Source organism: Microtus oregoni, unplaced genomic scaffold (genome assembly GCF_018167655.1).
Source record: "Microtus oregoni isolate MIOR12 unplaced genomic scaffold, Mior012 000002F_ref0000024, whole genome shotgun sequence".
NCBI lineage: Eukaryota > Metazoa > Chordata > Mammalia > Rodentia > Cricetidae > Microtus > Microtus oregoni.
Window position 1 is genome coordinate 24,722,493 of NW_024543061.1, and position 26,077 is coordinate 24,748,569.

Genomic DNA, 26,077 nt, shown 5'->3' on the forward strand with positions numbered 1-26,077 from the left:
TCCCCTTGGGGAAGAATGGCCTCTAGAAGCTGAGTACAGGACTTTGGGCGAGAGAGGAGTCAGGCAGGGTTCAGATGCATGTACAGGACCCCATGCTGTAGAGTTAGGGCTTTCTTTCAACCCTAACTTCCTTATGAAGGATCCTGTGACCATTGGGATAGGTTAGAATTGCATTACTGGTGGACAAGGCTCGGGGAGGACACTCCTGGGGTGCTATTGATGGGGCGGGGAGTCAGAATTAGACTTCTAGGTAGTCAAGTATATGGACATTGGACGTGGTGTTAGAGGCCTTAGACCACTTTCTGTGTTTTGAGTTTTCTTGGGTGTTTTGTTATGAATGGCTCATTTTGGTTAGGGATTTTGGTCTGAGACTCTGGAACTAAATTAGCAAGAAATAGGTAGCAAGATAGATCTAGCCAAACCAGCTTTAGAAACAGACTCACTTTGGAGATAAACAAATTTTGATAAGTCCACATTACGTTGTAAATGGCTATGTTTAAAATATCTGATATTGATAAACTTCAATATGAATTTCATGGTGAAAATGGGTGCTGTGTCTAACTCTTGTAAGATTTTGTAAATGAGTTACACTAAGAGCAAACTGTCTTCAGGCATGCCAAGGGTTCTTCTACCCATTGTTAAATACAAAAACCAATTGTGGGGGGAGACACATTTTTACTCCCTTTTGGAAATCTTAGATTGTGTTTGCTCACTGTGCAATGACCAGAATGAAGAGCACAGAATGCTTTAAGAGGACAGCGATAATCTCAGTGCACAAGACAGCTGTGCTGCCAGAGCACACCTCTGTAACTGACAGCTTCTTGGCCATAGCTCTCTGTACCCTCTTATATGACATTAGCAACACTAACAATTGAATGTGTATCAAGAACCCATCCCCCCTTTTGTTAAAAACCTTAGACAATTCCAGCAAATCAGAAATGAAATTTAACTTTGTGGTTTTTGTTCTTTTTAATATATATATATATATATATATATATATATATATATATATATATATTGTCCATGGTTTTAAATAGACACTATTTAGCCTTGGATGCCTCTAATCCCAGTGCTTGTGAGGGAAGAGCAAGAGTCTGTGAGTTCCAGGACAGTCTAGGCTACATGATGAAACCTTCCAGAAACCCAGATAATTATAACAACAACAACAAAAGAGTTGACACTTTTGCATCACCTTTCAGTGACCAAGAACTTTCTTTCTTTCTTTCCTTTGTTTTTTTCCTTAATAAGTTCTCTCTCTCAGTTTTGCTAAATATATAAAGAAAAACTCCACGGTTCGCTGTGTTTCGTGTGTTCTGTGCTCAGATGATGTAACCTGTCCTTGCTCTTTCCATTGCTGTCAGCATCACAGCTCTCTTCTGGGGAGGGAAGGCAATGCTGGGGAGGGAAGCCAGGGTTTTCTGCTGAGTCATACCCAGAGCCAAGAGTGAACCCAGATGCTCTGCTGCAGGCTGTGAAGCTGCCCTGCTTATTCCTAGCTGACTGGTGCTGACCCTGGTCATTTCTGCACTGAATGCCCTCAAGTGGTGCAGATGTCCCTGTCTGGCCTGTGTCCTAATGGACAGGGCACACGAATCTTCCTCACGCAGTGCTGGTATCTCCTCAGTCTATACTGAACGAGGCTCCCTTGCAAACACTAAATCAACTAGGTCCACAGTCTCTTGGGCAAACAAGACCTTAAAGCAATTAAGGAACAGAGTGCTTCTCATTGTGCCTAACTCTCAGCTATTGGACAGGGTTTCTCTTGGGAGCCCAGAATGAATTTTCAAGACATCTTGTTGGCCCGAGGCTTCCGCAGCGTGCCAGCTGCACACCTGGGACCCTGTTTAGCCAGGACCACCCACGTGTCCCCAGTACTACACTTATCACTTTGCTTCCCTGCTGACATGCATCCTCATGGCCTCACGTGCATCTGGAATGGGATATGTACACTACATGACTGTGTTCTGGGTCCTGTATAGCCAGGTCTCTGCTGGTGTTAGCCATGTGTGCCTTTAAGGGCCCTCTACTCAAGGGCTGTCTCAGGAGCTTCCCTGCTCCTCTCCCCTCTCTGCTCAGGAGATGAACCTTTTCTGAGGTGTTGGCTCTGCTCTGGCATCCTGAGAAGCTTCACTGTGCTGACATCCCAGCATCTTCTTCCCTGAACCTTGTCACAGTTCTGAGAGTGTCCGATTCTTTGCTGGCATGGAAAGTTCCTCAAAGTAAGATCCTGCCATAGCCTTAGCTCCACTTTGCTCAGAGCCTGCTTCTTTAGCTACAGTGATTCTGGGGGAAATGGGGCCAGTACAGCTCCCACTGGCCTTCAGGTCAGGGTTGGAGACAGAGACAGAGAACACCTTCCACAGGGACACTCTGTAGAGACAAATGTCGCTCTCATTTGTTGCAGGGAAGCAACACCTCGGCTCACCAATGTAGGAAGCATGATGTTAAAGCTCTGAGCAGGTCCTGAACTCAGGCAGCTGTGCCCTGTCTAGTTGCCCGCCATCTGGATGGCACCATAGCTTGGGCTGAAAAGGACACTAGCACTGCCTGAGGCTGGTGGTGAGGAGCAGGGGCAGAAGGGTAGTGTGGTCCCCTAGGGTTTATTTTACAACACCAGGCACAGCATGGACAGGGAAAAGTTTAGCTATAGGACCTGTTGCTGTGGCAGGACATGGGAGCCCAGTGTGTGTGCGTCCCAACACCAGGCTGCTCTGAGCAGTTATGTCAGGACCAGGCTGGCCTTGAAAGAGGGCAGAGATGGCTGCAGTCCTGAGGGAACAGTGCAGGTGACAGGCCTTCCATGGGGGTGAAAACTGTTGAGCATCCACATTCCACTGTGCTCTACAAATTATTAACCAGAATCACAAGGTGAATGGGGGTGGCCTCACATTCACTTTCCAGCTCTGTGACCCTGGGCTTTATGATTAACAAATACCAAGTATCCAACCGGTGAGGTGCCAACTCAGGTCTGCTCACCAGTTGTTGGGCAGACCCAGGCTACCTGTGCTGCATGCGACCAGAGGCTGATGCCCTTCCAGACACTCTTGGTTGTGTAGTAGCAGGTAAGACTGGCAGCACTGTGGGGAGGGTCTCAGCATGGGACTGGAGTCCTAGAACTGCCTGAGGGCTCAAGGATAAGGGTTTGCAGCAAAGGGTGGTTTTGTTTGTTTATTTCTGCCAGCTCTGTAATCTAAAGTTTTACAATCCTTGGGAAGGAGATCTGCAGGGAAACACCTGGTAACACATGCCTGTAATTTGCAGTCCGCAGACAGTGACCTAATGGGTGCATGGGGTCCATCTGCAGACAGTGACCTAATGGGTGCATGGGGTCTATCTGCAGACAGTGACTTAATGGGTGCATGGGGTCCATCTGCAGACAGTGACCTAATGGGTGCATGGGCTCCATCTGCAGACAGTGACCTAATGGGTGCATGGGCTCCATCTGCAGACAGTGACCTAATGGGCGCATGGGCTCCATCTGCAGACAGTGACCTAATGGGTGCATGGGCTCCATCTGCAGACAGTGACCTAATGGGTGCATGGGCTCCATCTGCAGACAGTGACCTAATGGGTGCATGGGCTCCATCTGCAGACAGTGACCTAATGGGTGCATGGCTCCATCTGCAGACAGTGACCTAATGGGTGCATGGCTCCATCTGCAGCACTGGGCTTGTTTATGTACCCGGAGCTGCAGACGGTGACCTAATGGGTGCATGGGTCCATCTGCAGCACTGGGCTTGTTTATGTACCCGGAGCTGCAGATAGTGACCTAACGGGTGCATGGGTCCATCTGCAGTGCTGGACTTGTTTATGTACCTGGAGCTGCAGAAGGCTTCTGTAGGGTGAGAAGGATGGAGTCAGGTGTTGCTGGACAGATATTCTCCCAGTGTTTGTGTCTGCTTCCTGTCTGGTGACAGCAGAAAGATACACCCTTGAAGAGGGCCTATATGGGTCTTAGGAGGTTGGGAGGCAGAAGGTCAGGGGACTTACATGGTTTCTCTCCTCTTCAGGCCTCAGGCAAAGTGCCAGGCAGGTATACCTGTCTCTCCTGGATGCCGAGATTTGAGACCCAGAAGTCTCCCCTGGCTCCTTATCACATCCGCCAGTACCAGGACAGCGATCAGAAAAGTGTCTTGGATTTGTTCATAAGAGGAATGGAAGAGCACATCCCTGCCACCTTCCGCCACATGCTGACTCTGCCAAGGACCTTCCTTCTCTTACTTGGGGTGCCACTTGCCATGGTCCTGGTGTCTGGCTCCTGGCTGCTAGCTGCTATGAGCATCTTCTTTGTGCTCCTTCTCATGAAGCTTCTTGCAAGACAGCCGTGGAAGAAGTATGTGGCCAAGTGTTTGCACACAGACATGGCTGACATCACTAAGTCCTACATGAATGCACGTGGTTCCTGTTTCTGGGTAGCTGAGTCTGGGGGAGAGGTGGTGGGCATCGTGGGTTGTCTACCAGTCAAGGATCCCCCATTAGGGAGGAAGCAGCTGGAGCTCTTTCACCTGTCTGTGTCCTCACAGCATCGTGGACTGGGGATAGCGAAAGCTCTGATCAGAACTATTCTCCAGTTTGCACGGGACCAGGGCTACAGTGATGTCGTCCTTGAGACCAGCATCTTGCCCAAAGGTGCTCAGGCCCTTTACATGAGCATGGGCTTCCAGAAGACAGGACAGTCCTTCATAAGTGTGTTCTGGAGGTTAGCGGGTGTTCCTGCAATTCAATTAAAGCATCCCCTCCCTTTTGCTTAGGAAGTGGGACTGAGTCCTATGTTCCCCTGCAGCAAACAGGTCCCATCCACTCTTCAGGAGTCAGTGAACCCTGTCATGTGAGATAATGAACAATAAAAGCTCCTAGCTGGTGCACACCAGATTCTAATTCATGTGATGACTGAGTTGGGGGTTTGAGGGTTCTAATACACTCTTGCTTTCTGGGGTGCCTGTGTTTCAAATACCTAGCCCCATTGTACAGTTCTGCCTGTCTACAATGGGATGGTTCACGAGTTAGGCAAGGGGCTGGAGATTGAAACACGCACACACGCACATGCACACACAGACACACACACGGACAGAGACACGGGTCACCCTTGAAACTAGAAAACCAATTGTATTGTGTTCCAGGGCAGCTTATATAGGGCTCTCCTTGACTAGGGGGCACACCCTACACTGGCTCAGGAGGATTGTGGGACAACTTCTCCTGTGTTCATGCATTGAGAGTACTGTTGAGCAGGCTAAATTGTGCACTGGCATTTGAGTGCAAACAAAAGCTCATGCCAAAATCCACTCAAAAGTTAGTGCCTTTTCTTCCTCTCATTCTTTCTACTGTGAAGAAGCTAAGTTCAATGCAGGATCCCACAGTGGAAGGAAAACCAATTCACAAAAGTTGTCCTCTGAAATGTACTTGCCAGCTGTGGCTCCCTACCCAGCCCCTCCCCCAAAGAGATTTCTTAAAAAAGTGGAATCTGGGTGTGGTGGTTCTCAGCCATAACCCCACGACTTTAATGGTTTTTAGTCAGTGAAGCGGTGGTGTTGTGGTCACTGGATTCAGGAATCGCTTAGATCTGAATGTTTTTTCTGTCACAATACTCGGAGAGAGTTTTCAACTCTGTTTACAGCCATGGGATATCTTTATAGTAGAGAGACCAGGCTCCCCTCAACCAACAGTCTAAAACTTGATTCCTCCGTAATGGGACCAGCATGTAAAACTTCCGATTAGAGGCCAAAGGAGGAAGTGTGATGTGATCCGAAGACATTACCACTGATTGTACTCATGAATACTGTTCCAAATAATCCTGAATAAACCAATACACAGAGTCCTGAAAGACAGGGCTATCTTTAAAAAAATCTCAACTTCGATCCTTTTCTATCATTTTAAAAAGGATAGTTTTAAGAGACAAGGCACCTATAGGCATTGTAGAGAGACGTGTCATGACGCGAACATCTTATTTCAAATACTTTAAGGGGCACATGCAGGCAGGTAAATGGAAGAGCCAGAGAGCAGACAGCAAGCTGTAGGTAGTGGTGAACTTGTATGGAAGGCACAAGACATACCATTAAATGTTTCATTTCTGTTTTTTTCTGTAGCTTTTTTCAGCAGGGGGACAATAATCTTTTTGAGACCCTCTCTAACTACATAGCCCATATTGGCCTCAAAGTCTCAATCCTCCTTCTTACCAGGCTTCTGAGTATTAGAATTAGAGGTGTCCTCCACCAATCCTGGTTTGAAATTTATTTTGAAGTCAAGAAAGAGCAGACAAACCCGTTTCCTTCCTCTAGTATCCTAGAGCTACAGTGAAGACTAAACTACACACATAGTGTGCCTAGCACGAGCAGGGAGCACAGGAAGCTTGCAGGTAACCTGAGCAGGTGCTGGAGTCCCTAGGACTCTCACTTGTTAGCGTGTGCCAGCACCACACTGCTTATTTTAAAGACTTGTTTTATATGAAGTGGACGAGTGTTCTGCTTCCATCTCTGTATGTATGTGGACTGTTCATGTGTGCCTGGTGGTGAACGAGTGTTCTGCTTCCATCTCTGTATGTATGTGGATTATGTGCCTGGTGGTGCAGTGAGAAGAGGGATTCAGCTCCTTGGCACTGGATTTACAGAAGGTTGTAAGCTGCCATGTGGGCTCACACCTGCCTGCATCTCCAGGAGACCTGATGCCCTCATCTGACTTCTGCCAGCATCTGCACACACCAAGGCATTAGCTCACAGACACACAAAGAAAAACAACATAACCTTTACAGTAAAAGCAGGACTGAGAGTAATCATTCTTTTAAATACTATTCTTTGTTTCAAACCTTTATACAGTGAACATATGTTAGGTTTATAACCAGGGATGGAAAAAGTTAATGATTTTATAATGTGGAGATTTTCAGAGATTTCATAAAACCTCTTGTTGACATTCTACAAATGACATCATCAAATAATTTCTCAGTACCGTCTCTGTGATGAGAGTTTATATATCTGTGAGGATAAATGGTAATTTATGGCTTGCTGATATATTTATGTGGTAATTGTTTTATACAAGCATTTGTATGTGAAATAATTTAACCATTCATTTAATGGTATAAAGTTAAAAGTGATCAAAATGCTCAAAGGAGAGCCAGCAAGACAGCTCAGCAGGTTATGGTCACTGCTGCCAAGCCTGATCACCTATTCCTTTGACTCACGTGGTACAAGGAAAGAGCAGGGTCTGGCAACTTGTAGTCCATATCTACACCTGGATTCTGGAGCACAAATGCCCAAGGATATACATATAACATAGTAAATATAATATACTATAAATGTAAGTTAAAAGTATTCAAAGCAGGTGGCAATCCATTACTCATCCAAATGTTCTATTTGTTATGTATAGTTATGATCATAAGAAACTGAATTCTCTGAAAACAGAAACCAAATGTGGCCTGATCCGTGGCTACATAGTGAGTCTGAGGTGAGCTTGTCTACCTCAATTTCTGTCTCAAAAACAAAACAACAAAAACTGTATTTGATTCCATTTTAAAACAGATTTATATACCAAGTTCAAACCACATTCTACAAGTACTTTATAAATTTAATATTTGTTTATTTTAAAGACATATATGTTTTAATTTATATATGTGAGTGTTGTTTTGCCTGCATTTATGTGTGCCTACTGTGCCCATGGAGGGCAAATGAGGGCGTTGGATTCCCAAGAACTGGGATTAGGGATAGTTATGTGTAGGAACTCCTTCAGTCAGTAGCATCTAAGTTACCAGCCTATTTGGGCATGGCCTCTTATAATATAAATGCCGATGTAAAGCACACACTCCCTCTCTCTCCCGGCTCCAGGATTCGGTTGCTGTTTCCCGTTCGAGCAGAGGACTCTGATCTGTGAGTCTACCCCTAGATAAATAACCCTTTATTGTACTCAATTCTGAGCTAGTTTGGGATTTCTTTTAGTGTCCACCTTCATCTGGTGCCCCACATGGATCCATACTTCACCCCTACCAGGTGGACCAGTCTAAAAGGCCCAAACAGTCCATGGCCCAGAAGGTCTTCTATTCCTACCTGCCTGTCTTGCTTTCATCTACTAAGTGGTTTTTTGTAAAACCCGCAACAGTGGGGCTAAGCACAGTGACTTGGAAATTTCCCAGGCTGGCGCACATTTTTTTTTCCCTCCCTACTGCCGCATTCCCTGCCATGCAGCAACTTGTGCAACTTCCAGTTTGTGTTCCCTTCTGGTGAGTTCTAAGCTCCTTGCTCCTTGTATGGAATTGATTTAATCAATTTTAATTTGTCAAGCAAAGCATATTTGTTGGTATTTAACCAGGCCTCAAGGTGAAAAACCAAAGCAGCGTAGGACTGCCCTGCCACCACCAGGCGTGACTCTTTGCCATGTGGCTGCAACCGCAACACCTGCTGGACAATAAAGATTATTACACCTAAAACAATTTACCGAATCTCATAACAAAGGTAACTATTTGATTAATAAATAAATCAATAAACTTGAAAGTTATATAATTGCAGACAATATTTCCATGCAAAATTTTAATAATCATTTTGCTGATACTATGGATTATATTCTGCAAGGCTTATATGTTATTGTGATACATCTATTTATTGGATATTGGGACTCAGTTTCTTTCCTCATGTTATATCCTTAAGAAAATGGTTTGACAGCAGAGCCAAGAATGAGGCACTTTTACAAATAATGCAGTCTTTACGGACTAATAATGAACAGCTAGCTGACAGGATTAATGCCATCGAATATCAAAGTTACCTGAAAAATTTAATACTATTGAAAAAGATAACATTAATTTGGCATCAAAATTCAATCCATGTCAAAGGGTATCAGAAAGAATTCATACTGACAATAAAAATCTGTTAAAAATTATGATAGGTTAGCAGATAGAGTATCTTTCCAGGAAGGCAATCTGCACACTATCCAAATAATGTCCACAGATAAGATGTTATCTTTAAAGGAAAAACTTCAGACCTTGGAATCAAATGTGCAGAAGGAGTACCAGAGGATAGGTGCCTCAGTGAAATCACTAGAAATATATACAAGCCAAAAGACAGTAGTAAAAAGATTAGAAATGATTGAAGAAATTATTGGAGCTGATGAGCAGGGAAAGAAGGTACAAGGACAGAATTTAACATTGCCAGTACCTGTCAGAGATGACTTACCAGGATTTTAGCTTCCTACCCTGTAATCTAAAAAGCATCAAGTTCTAAATGCCCAAAAGGATCCAAAGAAGTTAGTTGGTTACCTATAGAAATGAATGATCTGAAAGAAATTAAGCAAGCTTAATTATCTTATGGCTTACATTCTGCATTTGTTAGGGAGATGGTAAAGTCATGGGTTTCTAGCATTAAGGATACCCTATATGACTGGTGTCAATTAGTTTCAGCAGTCCTGGATGATGGGCCACAATTACTGTGAAAATGTTATTTGTGAGAAGAGGTAAAAATTTTAGAACAAGAGGGAAAAGCAAAAGGACTTGAGACTTCCCAAGATCAAATTCTTGGCAAGGGCACTTATGCTGACCCACAGGTTCAAGATCTTTATGATGAACAAATCTTGTCCCCATGCCACAAAGCAGCATTAAATGCTTGGGACAGGATTCAAGAATAGGAAAATGAATTGACTCATATGCCAAGGTTAAACAGGTTCAGAGAGAACCCTTTAGTGACTTTTTACAAAGATGAACTAAGGCTGTACAAATAGGAGTAACAGATGCTAGATGAGTACTTCCTGGATCTCAGTAGAACGTCCTCCTGTAGACCGCCTTGGCGGGTTACTCAGTCTAGGGGTGTAACCTGCCTGGCTGATCAGTTATTCCAGGGTCCCGGAGAGGCGCTATCTGAAAAGACATGAGCAAGAGAGAGGAAGAAGGCCAGGCAGATTTGTCGAAGCCTTCGTTTATTAGAGTCAGGGTTACAGCTTATATAGGATAAGGAATTTGGGGGGGGGCACAGGGGCCTGGGTTCTTGCCATGTGGTTCACGTTGGTCACGTAGGCCAGGAGGTTACGAAAGGTCAGGTCACGATTCCTCGGCCAGGAAGTAACAAGTTGACACACCTTAGTTCTCTAGATAGTTTGAAATGTGAGGCGGGTGGGTTCCACTAACAGATAGCTCTCTATTAACAGATAATTGGGAGTGGGATAGGCTCTGCCAATAGAACAATTCTAATTATTGTTAGGAGTGAGTGGGGTTCTCTGCTAACTCCTCAGGGCAATGGTTCCTGTAATAATTTTGGGGGGAAAATGGCTCCTGACATCCTCCCACAGGGAATGCTCAATAGCCCCACCCTGTGCCAATACTTTGTAAGTCAGCCATTGGAAATAATTTCCTAAACAATTTCCTAAATCTATAACTTACCATTACATGGGTGACATTTTGCTATCTGATTCAAATGTCGATACTTTAGAAAGATTGTCTGAAGAAGTAAAGAAAGTTTTGCCAAAATGGGGAATATAAATCGCTCCTGAAAAAATATAGAGATTCTGTCAATTACCTAGGTTATAAAAAATAGGTTTACATAAAATTAGAACACAAATGCACAAATTAGGAGAGACTGATTGCGAATTCCTAATGATTTTCAAAGATTGTTAGGAAATATTTACAGTCTATGACCAGGTGTTGGGATAACGCCTGATCCAATAGCTCATTTAAACAAAACCTTAGATGGTAACAAAGACTTAAATAGTCCCAGGGAATTAACAGCTCAACCTGAAAAGAAATTGATTGTTGTTGAAGAAAAATTACAGGAAACACATGTGGATATGGTGAATCCAAATCTTAATTGCATTCTAGTCATATTGCCTTCCAGAATTTTCCCTACAGGAATTTTAATGCAAAGTAAAGATATTATCTTAGAATGGATCTTTTTACAATATAAACCTAGTAAAAAATTAAAAAGTTATGGGTAAAATGTCTCTGAATTAATCATAAAAGGAAAGTTGAGACTTTGTCATCTAGCAGAAATAGACTCAGCAGAGATTATAGTGCCTTTTACTGACGATGAAAAAATATGCAAAGACAATGAACATTGGCAAAGAGCTTGTGCTAAGTTTTTTTGGAGAGATGAATAGCAGTTATTCCAAAAGTGACAGAATTAACCTTATAAAGATAACTACTTGGATCCTTCCCCACATTGTACATGACACACCAATAACTGGAGCCCATACATTCTATAATGATGCGAGAAAACCAAGAAAGGCAGGGTACAAATTAGAAGGTGTAAGTAAGGTGGAACAAAGCCCTTATAATTCTGTCCAAAAGGCAGAATAGTATGCTAGTCTCATGTTACTAAGGGATTTTAAAGAACCTCTATTTATAGTTACTGATTCACAATATACAGAAAGAGTTGTGTTGCATATTGAAACCACTGAATTTATACCAGATGATACAGAATTGACTTCATTACTCATACAGGTTCAAGACAATCAGGAATAGGGTTTGTCCCCCACACACAATACATCTGATCCCATATGGGTCTGCCAGGTCCTCTAGCACAAGGTAATGCAGAAATTGAACTACTATTGATTGGAAGTGTGTTAAAGGCCTCAGAATTTCCTAAGAAACATCATGTTGATAGCAAAGGTTTAAAACCCAGGGTGCCTTTGGCATTGTAGAGCCAGAGAGTGTACCCTTCTCCTCTATTCCCCCTACCTTACTAAACCATTACATTCTTAAAGTTTCCCGTCATGGTCTATTTCACTATTTGGCCACTTCCTCCTCCTGAGGCTGACTGCCAAGGTCCAGCTATCAAAGAATTGAAGTCCAGCTGTCAAAAGCCCCCTTTTGGCTGCCCTAATTAACATGCCCAATCAAAGTTAAGCGCCTCATCCTAAGACAGGGTTTCCCTCTTTCCCTTTCTGTCTCGGCAATCCAGTGGCAGTCCTTTGTCCCACATGGGCAAATATTCCTTCCTTCTTTCCCAAAAGCTCCATAACCTACCAAAACAATGGCACCATCTGGACAGCAAATGTTCAAACACATAAACCTGTGGGGAATATTTGGTGTTCAGGCTGTAGCAGACGCCTCCACCAGGACCTGGGTTGTAGCTTCTGGTTTGCCATGAGGAAGTTAAAGAATCATTGACAGGCAAGCAACGAGATTTCCAAATGTGGCCTTGCCCTAGCATGACCCTCGATGCTCTGTCAAAGACTTGTGTTCATCCCCATCTGAATCATGTTAAATCTGCTGCTATTGCAGCTCCAAAATGTATTCCCACATGGTGGAGGCTTAGCGGTCTTGATACCTTTACTCTGGTCTTAGCTACCTCCATGTTCCTTGGGTCTCAGCCAACCTGATGATTTCTTTGTCAACCCTGACAAGACTCTCCTACAAATAATATAGACTCTAAGGTGCTGGCAGACCATGAAATGCAAGACAAGCCTCACCTTTGAGTGAATTAGCAATAACAACATTTCTTTTAGCCAGGCTCACTTAGTAGCTGGGGCTCAAGTGGTGACACTGGTGGGCAGCTTGATTTCACTCACGGTCGCTCCATGTAACCAGCTGTTTTGTGAGCAAATTGCACACCTTCACTTCCCTAGCTCAGATCCTACACCCACCTTTGAGAAAGTCAGCTGCAATCTTCTCCACTGATAGATTCCTACATATAGATCGTCTCATAAATATACACAGAGTCCATGCATCTCACTAGTTAAAAGACTATCTATCTGTTCTCTCCCTCACCTCCGTCCCACATTACTCCTTACATCCTACCCTTCCCCACCTAGAATTCATGTAAGATGTCTTTCCTCAAAAGTTGTGACCATATTTTCCCCAAGCTGTTCCTTAGCCCTGCTCAAGAAAATCCCGATTACTCTCTCTTCGGCCTGAGAAGCTTCCCTCTCTGCTGGCAGAAGCTAATTTACCTCTCCTAGAGTCTTGATCTCAAGACTTCCCAGGAAAAACCTCTACCTCACTACCTCTCATCCCCTCCCCACATCTTCTGGTCTTTATTGCCGTGTTGAAATTCCAAAGTTTTCCCTGTCTCTCAAGCCCAAAATGATCCTGAGAGTCTTCTTCAATGTAAGATCCCATCAAGGCTGCCTCCTATCTTTCCCCTTAGAGTTCACCATAGGCCCAGCTAAATGCTACAGAAAAGTGCTAGCTTGCAGATGACCCTGTGCTATGCCCATCAGTCCTGTTTTTGTGGCCCTACATATGCTACCTAGTCCCAAGTCCGAAGAATCCCCTCCTTTGCCACACATGACTCCTGAGGAGCATCTATGATGTAAGACTCCACCCTACCTGCTTGTCTGTTTGCTACTGAGAGTACACTGTCTTTGCCTCCAATAGGCCCAAGCAAACTGCAGGGGACAAGTGCTGACTTCCAGCATGACCCTGTTGAGGAAGCCTTGAGAAGAGACAACAGGGCCCTCACTGATCTATAGGGAACAACTGGGGCAAAGAACATATATCTCACAGGGATAGCTTGCAAGAGGAGGCCCCTCTGTGTCTTGTCTGATTTGGTAAGGTACTTCCTCAGCTAATCTGCATGAGGAGTATGATGTTTTGGTTCCAAGTTCACAAAGCTGGGCACTGGATGGGGGCCTGGTATCTAGACAAGCAATGCAGGGGCTGAGAAGGACTCATCCAGCAAAACATGGTGGCTGAGTGAGGGCATGATAGAAGGGGGCAGCAAGTCAGTTTGGACCATCAGGATCCATCATCCTAAAACAGCCAGAGCTCAGAGAGAAGAGAAGGCCAGCTTGTCCTGAGCACACGCCTTTCCCAGCAGCTGTGTGTCAAGGACCAGGCTGGGAGACAGAGGTGGCAGAGTGTTCTGGGAGGAAAGATGCTGTGATTTGAAGCGGACAGAGAGGAGAGGGAGCTACCACAATGGTGAGGAACTCTGGGCCAGCCAGAGACAGCTTCCTCTCCAGGTGAAGCTCATGCAGATCTGGAGATGAGGAAATGAGGATCCCCTCCCGTGTCACAGTTCAGCCCTTGACTTCTGGTTTATGATTGACCAGGAGTCAGCTAATGAAGTGTCAGACCAGATCTGCTCCCTAAGCCTCATCAGCCCCTGTACATTCTCCTGGGTGTCATTGGAAGCTGAAGCCATCCTGGATACTCTTGCAACTGAGGTAGCAGGAAAGAGGACAGAGGGTAAAAGGACAGAGGGCTGGGACTGGGATCTCTATGGGTCTTGAGCCCCACACCCTTTCTAAGGACCCATGGGTGGAATGTTTTTGTTTTGACGCTTTGCTTTTCTGTAGACTGAGTCTTTCCAATTGCTGGAAAAAGGATCTGCTGATACTTGTGCCTGGGAACACAGGACTGTTCAGTGTCAGGACCCTGAAGAGGAAACAGAGCCCTCAGAACAACATAGTTTTCCAGCATACCCCAATATCCAAGGTGAGATAACTTGTAATCAAATAAGGAGTGTGACCGGGAAGGTCTGCACATAGCTTATTGTAGTAAATCTTCAGAGCAACCCAGAGACCAGGTGATGATTTATCATGGTCTACAGATGAAGACGCACAGGCTCACAGAGGTCAAGGGACATGTCCCAGGGTCACATGGCAGGAAGAGGAAGAAGCAGGGGCTTCTTCCATACAGAGAGTATGGATTATGCATATTGTTGTGTTTTCTTTAAATTTTTTGACTGTGAAGGAGCTAAGTACAGAGAGATGTTTCATTTTGTGGGCTGCTAAGCCAAATCAGCATGTATATTATAAAGGTATCTTGACTTCAGAATTTGGGTCTAAGGATATGATGCTTTGGAAAAGAGGTTCTTTCGTTTTCACAGAAGATGAGAACCTGTGGATTGCTTCCAGACCAATAATATTGTTTCATGGACCTCACCCCCCTGAAAGGTTGCTGTGAACACCCTCAAAAATTACTTTGCTTAACTGCTGACTGAGAGGAACCCAGTAAATAGGATATACCATGAAAGACCTGATTAACAGTGTCACATACAGCAGGAAGCAGTTTGGAGAGAAAAACTGCACCCATATTTCCAAATATTGTTTATAAATGTTCTTTTATATTTAAAAGGGGATATGATATAGATATGAATAATTTACATTGGTATAAATTTTGCTTTGTTGATATAAATTTAAGGTCAATTTTCTTATATGTACATGTATTTATGATCTTGATTAAGGTATTGTGATTATGTAGTTCATTTAAAAATGTAATGTTTAATTAGGAAATATAGATTGTTAATGGATAATCATCAATAACAGTCAAGCTTGTAGTCATGTTAGATTTTCTAGATACATAGAGATATATTTCAGTTAGATAGGCATTCTTTATATTTTTCAAAGACTATGGCATTTAAAATGTTTTAATAACTTAAGGCTTTTCATGACAATGAGATACGTCTGCTCCCGGCAGCACCAAGCCATTTCCTGAGGAAGATGAGCAACAAAGAGGCTCCTTATGGAGTTGCTTAGCCATTTGGGCAAGAAACAACTCTTGCCTGGATTGTTGCATAAACTGGACATGAAGAACATGCAGAGAGAGGACTGCTGAACTTGCCTAAAGGTGAGATGATCTTTCAGGGTTGCTGACTCATGAAAGATTCTATGAGACATTCTGCAGGATACAGAATAAAGTGACTGAACTGTCTTTGAAATTCCCTGCTTCAAGGATAAGTCTGCTGATACTATTGGCCTGTAGACTGAAGATGGATGCCCCAAGGGTACAGAATAACTTTGGGTGACTGTCCAGGCAGCAAAATGTCTCTGTCATTTCTAGTGTTTTGGAAGCTGATTATATTATATCCTTCTGGAGTCTTTGATGGAGTTGAACAATAGATAGATAGTTATAGTTTTCCATTGTTATGATAAAAGGTAAAATAGATAAAAATATTGTAACTGTAATTCTTGCTTGATAACTGTTTTGTTATATGTAATTTTACTATGTTAAAGTGAAAGCCTTTCTTTTTGTTTAAACGGAAAAGGGGAAATGGTGTAGGAGGTCATCCTGTAGTTGTATTGCTTTCATTGGTTAAATAAAGGAACTGCCTTGGCATTTTGATAGGGCCAAGCACTTAGGTGGGCAGAATAGACAGAACAGAATGATGGGAGTAAGAAGGGAGAGAGAGAGAGAGAGAGAGAGAGAGAGAGAGAGAGCAGCCATGGAGCTGCCAGCATCTCCTGGTAAACACAGATGAATAGAAATGGGTTAGATCAAGATGTTAGAGTTAGCCAATAGGAGGCTAGATCTAATGACCAGGCAGTAATTTATTTAATACAGTTCTTGTGTGGTTATTTCAGAGGTTAAGCTAGCTGGATGGCGGGACACAGCCTGTTCCTCCATACTACAGACACTGAACTTGTCACTTAGGGAAAAATCTAAGACCTGCACGGAAGTGGAGCCTCTGCCAGAGGTGTGGCACAGTCAGGGGTCAGGGTGGCAGGTGCTGTGTGAGAACGGAAGCAATGAAGCACCTAACTTACTGCAATACCACCTTTGTGCCCAGGGAAGAGAGGGGACCTCTGATACAGCGAGAGCAATCTTGAATGGCCTCTCCTGGGTGTGGTGATCTCTTATGGATGCAGGGGAAGGGTAAGGAGTCAGGAGGTGTCATGAATATGTCACCATAGAGAAGAATCCCAGAACCAAGTGGCCCTTGGTTGAGTTGTTCAGCAGTGGGCTCCAGTGATCCTGGTTATCCTCTGTAAAAAGATTTCAGAAGCTCAACTGATGTTGGTGGGTCTTCTATCTATCTGTTGTTTTATTGGTTAATAAATAAAGAAAACTGCGTGGCCTGATAGGTCAGAACATAGGTAGGCAGGAAAGACAGAAAAGAATGCTGGAAAGAAGGGAAGTGAGTCAGACGCCATGGAGTCAGCCACCAGGTCAGACATGCTGAATCTTCCCGGTAAGCCACCAGTTCGTGGTGCTACACACATTATCAGAAATGGGTTAAGCAAGATGTGAGAATTAGCCAATAAGAAACTGAAATTAATGGGCCAGGCAGTGTTTAAATAAATACAATTTGTGTGTTGTTATTTCGGGTTTAAAGTTAACCATACAGGAGGTGGGAGGGACGAAAAGCAGGCCTGCCCACAGCTCACCACTACACCCAACACTAAGTGTCTTACAGAGAAGAGAAACCGCAAATGACAGTTAAGATGACAGATCAGGAATTGGATTCTCTCAGCACAGGAGCAGGGACCCCAGTCATTTTCTTTGCAAGCAAAAATCTGGGGATTCAAAATTAACATCCTTGCTCGTGAGCTTCTTAAACACGCCAGAGAAAGCTTCCACCTTGTCTGCCATATTTTTCTGAACTTTATCTGAATGAACCTGTATGAGCCAGTTGCCATCCAGCTTCACAGGAATCCTCTTACCCACAATTTCACGCGGGAAGACCCAGTCCTCAAGGATGGTGTTATGCACTGCTGTCAGTGTGTGGCTTTTGGGGGCGTTTGTTTATTTTCCGTATGGCTTTTTGAGCTGGCTTGGGCAGACTGGTCCTCTGATCTGCAAAGACAATGTGTTTCCCGCTAAACCTTTTCTCCAATTCACAAGCTCGCCCAACTTGGATTTTCTGGGATGATTTCAGCTAAGGAACTGGCAAAGAAAAAAAAATTAGAACAGCTTCCTGGCCACCACGAACTTTGATTTTCTTGCCATGGTAATGTTGAGTTCTGCCAGCTGCCCCTTGAGATCTGAGTTCATCTCCAGCTCGGGCAGCAGCTGAGAGATGCCAGGCTCTTCACAGTCTTGGTGCTGGAACTGAACTTAGCCTTGTCCTTAGGGAGTGCTGGCTTAGAAACACTGTTCTCTTAAAGGCAGGTGAAACAGTTTGAGTACACATAGAATGGTGGTCCTGAGTGACCTCGAGGTACATTATTAACTCTGACTGTGAGGCCCAGCAAAAGTTTCATTCTCTTAGAGAGTAAGAGATATTCTCATATTATATCACTACACAGCCAAACTTAATGGATAATGGACAGAATGCTTGCATCTACCATTTCTTGTTATATTTTGTACAAACTTGCACCTCCTGATTCTTTTTTCTCAATAAATACTCCCATACTAATTTTCCCATATAATTTGAATATTGCATTAATATTTCTTAATTTCATAGGGAGTGAATATGAACAAAATCCAGTGATAAACATGTATGACAATGTCATCAGCTGATTAACCTTGCAGGCTAAGTAAATATTAGAGTCCAAAAATAAGTGCCTGAGCTGGGCGATGGTGGCACACGCCTTTAATCCCAGCACTCGGGAGGCAGAGGTAGGCGGATCTCTGTGAGTTCGAGACCAGCCTGGTCTAGAGAGCTAGTTCCAGGACAGGCTCCAAAGCCATAGAGAAACCCTGTCTCGAAAAAACAAAAAAAAAAAATAAGTGCCTGGTTATTAATAAGCAACACAGCATCCTTTCTTCTCTATTATTATGAAAATACAGATTTATAAAGCTTTTGGGGTTTGTGTGCAGTGTGCGTGTGCACATGAGCAAATGTGCAGGCGTGTGTAGAGGGGTGCATGTTCACAGATGCCAGGGGTTAACGGCAGGTGTTTTCTCCCAACACTTCCCACTTTGTATTTTAAGGCAGGGTGTCTCCTGCTGAATCTGAGCTCACAATTCAGCTAGTTAGGCCAGGCATCTAGCTCTGGAATCTGGAACTCTGCCTCCCACAGGCTCAGCTTGGTATTGGTACTGGGGATCTATGCCCTGTTGCTTGGGCTTATTGGGCAAGAATTTCACCCACCGCACCAGCCCTCAGCCTGCAATATTTTTGATTTCTTATACTTATTATTTCCGGAAGGATGTTCAGGGAAACCCGATGGTCTTCCATGTGAAATGTTAGGTAGCATTTGTTCCCACCCTCTTCAGTGCTATCAGAATTGAAGTGTTGACTGCTGAGATAGTTTTCAAAACCCCTGATATCAAAACAAAACAAGGCACCAGGATTTACTATGTCTGAAACAACTCCCACGCTGCCTTCTTCCACAGCCACGTCTTCCTCTTTTTCAGACACTAGTTTTCCCTTCAGATGATGGTCAAACACAATTTCAGTAGACTTTTCATCGCAAATTCCCGGTTTGTAGTGACAAAACCCTTTGTGGGTATCCACAGATATCTGACACGGTTCAGCAGTCTACCCAAGAGAATAGATAGAATGACAGTGGGTCTGACGCATTTACACACATGATTGTGCGCTCGGTGAGAGGGTAACCCTGATCCAGTTGTCTGTGTCTCTTGCAGGCTGCCCTGGACACCGTCCTCCTGCCTCAGCAGAGCACTGCCTCCAGGGGGCGCCGCAGAGCGAGAAGGCGAGCGGAGCGGAAGGCGCTGTGCCGTGCACCCCTCCCACTGCTCCCTATCCCTGCCTTGGAGGGAGCTCTGCAAACAGGCCAGATCTGTGCGCTGTCACACAAGAAAAGTGTCAGCACGACGGGAGGAGCATTTCTTCCCACCAGGCCCTGAGAGTGGAACTCACCTTCAGCCCCGGAAGATCGTCCCCGGCAAACAAGTCGCCACTTCCGGAAGCCTCTAATTCCCTCTCCCCACCCCCCAACCCCCACCCCCCAGGTAGAGCACCTTCCATGGGTGGAGTCGTCCTCACAGTGGAGCCAGGGTTGATGATGGCAGGAAGAGAACCAGGTGGACTATGAGATGAGGTTCTGAGTGGTGCCTGCGTTCTTAGTCGTTCTTGTGGTTCTCATTAGAGGCCCTCAGGTTCTTCTTATGAAGAATAGTATTCACCAAGGGAAGATTCACTGTCCTTTTCCAGAACCTTCTGGACTCTGTCTAGTGGGAGCTTTCTTGAGGAGGAAGGGAGGCAGCCACGTGGGGGAGTGGAGGTATTGTTTTACACTGAAAGAACCCCTCAGGTGCTTGGAGTCTGGGCACCCAAAGGAATGATATCTGGCAGATGGATATGTTCCACTTTGCAGAATTTAGCAATTTAAAATATGTTCATCACACCATTGACACTTATTCAGGCTTTCAGTGGGCAACTGCTTTCAGTTCAGAAAAAGCTGATTCAGTAATCACCCATTTATTAGAATTCATGGCTATCATGGGTATACCTACACAAATAAAGACATAACGGTCCTGCTTATGTCTCTAGGAAAATGAAACGGTTTGTTGATTATTACAATTTCAAGCATGTTACAAGTATACCATACAATCCTACAGGTCAAGCAGTCATAGAAAGATCAAATCGAACTATAAAGGATATGTTGAACAAACAGAAAGGGGTGGAAAACACCCCCAGAAATAGGTTACATAATGCTTTGTTAACCTTGAATTTTCTCAACGCTAATGAGAAGGGAACAACGGCTGCAGAAAGACATTGGATAATGGAAAAGTCTACTGAACTAAATCAACCAGTTTATTTCAAGGATGTGCTGACCTCACAATGGAAGCCAGGAGATGTGCTGCGTTGGGGAAGGGGTTTTGCTCTTATCTCCACAGGTGAGGAAAAATTGTGGATACCGTCAAAATTAATAAAGGTTTGGTTTGAAGAAGAGAAGCCACTTGGAAAAGATAAATAACAATTCATTCACAAGGATGGTGAGCATACTGATGGTAAGAAATACAGATAGGTTGGGGGCAGGGTTCTTTTCTTATCTCCACAGGAAAATCTCATCTTCAAAGAAATTAAGGGACCCTGAATATTTAATTACTGATGGATGGACACATTTTGTAAGTATTAATTTTTTATATATATATGTCTTATTAAACATTTCTTTATAAATATGTAGAGCTGGTTTTGAAGTTGGACTCTGGCTCAGTCCCTCTCCAATTCCAAGCCTGTTAGTAAGAGAAAAACCCAGAGTTTCTGGAGTTTCTGTCTCATGTCAAGAGCCATGATGGGTCAGAAAGAAATATGAGTTTAGAAAACATCTTTGCTTTTCTTCATATCTATCATACTTTTAATTGAATATATATATCATGCCTTTCATTGAATATATATATGTATGTCTATATATGTCTATATGATTAATGTTTAAGTTTTTCACAATGAACAATGAGTTTTTCTTGAAGTGACATTTGAAGTTCCCAGGAAGAAGATGGGGCCCCACAAAAAAACTCTACCTGGTTGATATGATGTCATGATACTGATAGCGCTACTACAAGACCTGTTTTGGGTACCAGCTGCACAAGACAATCCCAACTTGGTTAGCTGAAATGGTGCACATCTTGTACAACAATCTGCCCAGACCTCCACAAAATACTCAGAGACTATTTGCAATTTTAAAAGACATTGATCTTGAAAGTTAACCATCATTTTACTTTCACAGGATCCCCTAGAAAGAACGTCGCCCCCATGACAGCTGGAAGTAATTCTAGAGGACAACGTCTCCTCTCCCAGTAAAGTTTGCCCCTGGGTTTAGGGACATCATTTAGGGGTTGGGAGGTTGGGGGAGGAATTTTATGAGCTCAGGGATCATTTTGAAAAAAAAAAGAGGGATGATGGGATAATAGATTTGTAATTGTGAGTTACTGTTTTTAGACAAATATATTGGTATCGATTCTTGTATATTGATACAATGTTAAATTATATTGACTATTGTATGCATGCATGTTTCTACCTCTGTTTAAAACATTTTTTATGTATTGACATATATTGTATTGATATATATATTGTATATATTTACCATATTGCAATGTACATTTCTACCTCTGATTAAGATACTTATATAATGTTTGTGTATTGATATATATTTACCATATTGCAATGTATATTTGTACAGTGTTTATATTTGGAGGTCATTATCCTCATTTGTTACACAGTTGTTTATTGTCTTAGTCTTTAAGTTAGATAGATATTGAGAATTATATAGATCAATAGTCATCTAAGTTTGTCATTTATAATTAGACTAATCAGGTTCTTTAGATATATAGAGATTATACTCAGTATAGATAGATAATCTTCAACCTCTTCAAAGAGCTGTAGAAAATGGCTTTTAATCTAACTCAGAGTTTTGTGATAGTGAGACATAATTACTCCTGGCAACCCCACTCTATTCCAGAGAGAATGTTGAGCACCAAAGATACTCCACCTGGAGCCTTTCTTTTTGGCAGAACTGGCCTTTGGGCAAAGAAATGCCCATACCTCAACCACTAACAGAGATACAGAGCATTCATTAATGGATAAAACAGGACTGTCATATCCTGCCAAGACAGGGTAAGATAGTTTTGAAAAGTTCCTTGCCTTTAATAATGGTATGTCAGTTATGTTAGGCCTTAGCCAAAGTTGGTTGACTCAACATTGCAAACGAGACTTTGGGTGATTGCCCAGGTACTCAGTTGTCTCTGTCAATTATTGCACATTTTGGATATATCTCGTTTGTTAAGTAATATTTATTCCCTTCTCGGATATTGACAGAGTTGAAGATTATATAATTGTAGTTACTCTCTACATTATTTAGACTCCTTGAGATAGAATGTTTAGCAAAACTTTTGTTCTCAATATTGTTTGTTATATTTATTATTTGTTATTATTGTATATAGTTGTATTTGGTTTAGTTATGTCTTATTTAGACAAAAAGGGGAGATGTAGAGATAAGTCCCGCCCCTTAGGGGGCGTGTTCCCCTCGGGCTAATGTTTACCTATAAATCTGGAGAGCCTGCTTGTAGTGCTCACTTCTGCTTTCCTGGTCTCCACAGGAACGGTGCTTCTGTAAGTCTATTTCCCCATTAAAGCTGTATATATTTTTACAATCTGTCTGCATTCATTTATGCCATTACAAACCACAATGGTGAGGAACTCTGGGCCAGCCAGAGACAGCTTCCTCTCCAGGTGAAGCTCATGCAGATCTGGAGATGAGGAAATGAGGATCCCCTCCCGTGTCACAGTTCAGCCCTTGACTTCTGGTTTATGATTGGCCAGGAGTCAGCTAATGAAGTGTCAGACCAGATCTGCTCCCTAAGCCTCATCAGCTCTGGTACATTCTCCTGGGTGTTGTTGGAAGCTGAGCACATCTTGGACACTCTTGCAACTGTGTTAGCAGGTGAGAGGACAGAGGGCTGGGACTCTGGGATCTCTATGGGTCTTGAGCCCCACACCCTTGTTGAGGACCCATGAGTGGAATGTATTTGTTTTGACGCTTTGCTTTTCTGTAGACTGAGTCTTTCCAATTGCTGGAAAAAGGATCTGCTGATACTTGTGCCTGGGAACACAGGACTGTCCAGTGTCAGGACCCTGAAGAGGAAACAGAGCCCTCAGAACAACATAGTTTTCCAGCGTACCCCAATATCCAAGGTGAAATAACTTGTAATCAAATAAGGAGTGTGACTGGGAAGGTCTGCACATAGCTTACTGTAGTAAATCTTCAGAGCAACCCAGAGACCAGGTGATGATTTACCATGGTCTACAGATGAAGACACACAGGCTCACAGAGGTCAAGGGACATGTCCCAGGGTCACATGGCAGGAAGAGGAAGAAGCAGGGGCTGCTAGGTGACACTGACCTGATCTTTCTTCAGGTAGCAGTGTCCTTCTTCATTGTAGGTGTTGAGAGAGGCACAGCCATCTGTAGAGTCTCCCTGGTTTCTGGGAGGCTGGGAAGGTTTGGGGACTGACATGGCTTCCTCTGTCTCCTGCAGGGCTCAGGGAAGCTGTGCAAGAAGGTCTCGCTGTTCCTGTGATCACTGATATTTGAGAGCCACAGATCTCCCATGGCTCCTTATCACATCCGCCAGTACCAGGAGAGGGACCACAAAAGGGCCCTGGAATTGTTCTCCAGGGGCATGAACGAGCATGCCCCTGCTTATTTCAGACATGCTTTGACACTGCCCCGGACTCTCCTGACCTTACTTGGGATGCTCCTGACCATAGTCCTGGTTTATGGCTCCTGGCTCCTGGCCACAGTGTGCTGCCTCTTTGTACTCCTTTGCCTGTGGCTCTTTGTCTGGCATTCTTGCACAAAGTATGTGTCTACATGTTTGCAAGCAGACATGGCTGACATCACTAAGTCATACCTGAATGCACGTGGCTCCTTCTGGGTGGCTGAGTCTGGGGACCAGGTAGTGGGCATCGTGGGCTGTCTGCCAGTCAAGAATCCCCCATTAGGAAGGAAGCAGCTGCAGCTCGTTCGCCTGTCTGTGTCCTCACAGCATCGTGGACAGGGGATAGCCAAAGCACTGGTCAGAACTGTCCTCCAGTTTGCACGGGACCAGGGCTACAGTGATGTTGTCCTTCAGACCAGCATTGTGCAGTATAGTGCTTTGGCTCTCTACCAGGCCATGGGCTTCCGGAAGACAGATGAGTACTTTGCTAGAACATTCTCAAGGTTAATGTCTTTTTCTATCCTCTGTTTCACCTATTCTCTCCCTTTTGATTGGGAACCACAGATGTGATCCTTCTCCTTTGTCTGTGAGGCTCCAGTTCACTGTGCTGCAGGAACCAGCAAACCCTGGTAGTTTACAGCTGCCAATCACACGAGCTCGTTTTTCATTCCTCTCAGATCCAGTCTTGCTGGAGGTGAGTTGTAGGTTTTGGCTCCCTGTTCCTTTCTGTCCTTTGAAGTGTCACCTTTTCCTTCCTGGTGCCGTGATGATACAGCACCGAAGCCAACCCGAGCCCATACTGCACACACTTTATATTGAAACATTAGCTCTCAATTTCAGCTAGGTGGTCTCAAGTTCCAGCAGCCCAGTCAGGATTCAGCCTCTGCAGAGAGGCGAAACTGAACCCAGAGGGAGCAGAGTACTTCCTGGGACACTGAACTTGTCACTTAGGGGAAAATCTAAGACCTGCACAGAAGTGGAGCCTCCCCGAGAGGTGTGGCACAGTCAGGGTTCAGGGTGGCAGTTGTTCTGTGAGAACTGGAGCAGCGGAGCACCTAACTTACCGCTAAGCCACCTTTTGCCCAGGGGAGGAGGGGTCCTCTAATGCAGCGAGAGCAATCTTGAATGGCCTCTCCTGGGTGTGTTGATCCCTTATGGATGCAGGGGAAGGGTAAGGAGTCAGGAAGTGTCATGAATATGTCACCATAGAGAAGAATCCCAGAACCAAGTGGCCCTTGGTTGATTTGCACAGCAGTGGCCTCCAGTGATCCTGGTTATCCTCTGTAAAAAGATTTCAGAAGCTCAACCCTAAGTGTCTTACAGAGAAGAGAAACCCCCAGAAAGACAGATAAGATGACAGTCCAGGAGCTGTAACAAATGTACTCTCACAATAGTGAGGTTGCTGGGTGAAATTCCATGCTGGATGAGGGAGCCTCCCTGCACTGTTGTAAGGAGAAGCGCTGAGGTCCAACATAAATGCTGTTGCCTCTGCCTTTGGTCGAATGCCTGACCTAGGGACTCCTTCCTAAAGACATCGCATGCCTCTGTCTCAGACTTAAAGGAGTCCAACAGGGAGTGAGCTGAAGCGTCTCTGCTGGCTGAATTTCTAGTGCCAAGAGGACAAGGCAGGCTGCTGAGGGGGAACTGTTGCAGACAGTCTGGCTTGGTTCTGGAATCCACGGGCCGTACTATTCCATGCCAGGAAGATGTACACAGTGTGGCAATGCTGCCCTTATGAGTGCAGACAGCTGCTTTCTGATTAAACGTAAGGCCTGTTCTACAGGGTGGACTCCTCCTGAGTACTCTAAGCCAAGATCAAGTCCTGTGGCTGTGGAGGTGATAGGCCCAGTAAGGAGACTTCCTCTATTGTTTATTTGTTATTAGGCAAGTATAACGTGTCAACTTGCCTTCAAGCGTCTGTGTTTATGCCCATAGGTGGCTGCTGTGCCAGCCTCAGAAGAAGGAGACTTCTTACAGTGGGTGGTGGTTTTTTCAGAAACTCATAATTGTCAAATTGCTGAGAATACTTTCCTTTGATATAGCTCAGTATTGTGTCAGAAATGGAAAAAATTGTGTATATATCATCTATTCTAAGCCTTAGGAGAGCTGTTGGTGCGGGCACAGAAACATTTAAGATCTGGAGTGGGCAGAGTGTTTGGTCTGAATTGGAACATTCTCCAGTGGAGGCCTGACAGAGATGCAACAGACTCAGGAAAGGGCTCTTGTGAACTCTCCCTAAAGTCACCTAGGCAGTAAACATTTCCTAGCAGAGAAAAGACTCTTAGGAACCCCACTGTTGTGGATATTGTATGTTGTTACCCGTGCAATGGTTGACTTTGAATTACTGCAGCTGCCTGGCTCACCCCTGCTCCTGTAAATAATC

General features: G+C 44.1%; 2 protein-coding genes and 1 pseudogene across 5 annotated transcripts in view; 2 read left to right on the forward strand and 1 right to left on the reverse strand.

Annotated features, from left to right (window-relative positions):
* The window catches only part of LOC121435510 (probable N-acetyltransferase CML1), a 41,197-nt gene extending 36,332 nt beyond the window's left edge, over positions 1-4,865 (forward strand). For 3 of the 4 annotated variants that reach the window (XM_041634929.1, XM_041634921.1, XM_041634905.1), the window contains exon 2: positions 4,011-4,865. In XM_041634929.1, the coding sequence (XP_041490863.1) occupies positions 4,053-4,751 (699 nt within the window). In that variant the 5' untranslated portion in view covers positions 4,011-4,052 and the 3' untranslated portion in view covers positions 4,752-4,865. Of the gene's footprint in view, positions 1-2,686; positions 3,063-4,010 lie in introns of those variants that run through there. The other variant, XM_041634913.1, reaches the window with a different exon arrangement.
* A 12,254-nt stretch (positions 4,866-17,119) lies between these two features.
* On the reverse strand, positions 17,120-23,490 carry LOC121435921 (annotated as a pseudogene).
* On the forward strand, positions 23,110-24,399 carry LOC121441282 (N-acetyltransferase family 8 member 2-like). The gene is made up of 2 exons (XM_041642428.1): positions 23,110-23,168; positions 23,512-24,399. The coding sequence occupies exon 2, from the start codon at positions 23,584-23,586 to the stop codon at positions 24,262-24,264; it is 681 nt and encodes a 226-aa protein (XP_041498362.1). The 5' UTR covers positions 23,110-23,168; positions 23,512-23,583; the 3' UTR covers positions 24,265-24,399.
* The last annotated feature ends 1,678 nt before the right edge of the window (positions 24,400-26,077 follow it).

Excerpts from the sequence above, each read along its gene's own strand:
- LOC121441282 (XM_041642428.1), top strand. The coding sequence starts at position 23,584 with ATGGCTCCTTATCACATCCGCCAGTACCAGGAGAGGGACCACAAAAGG.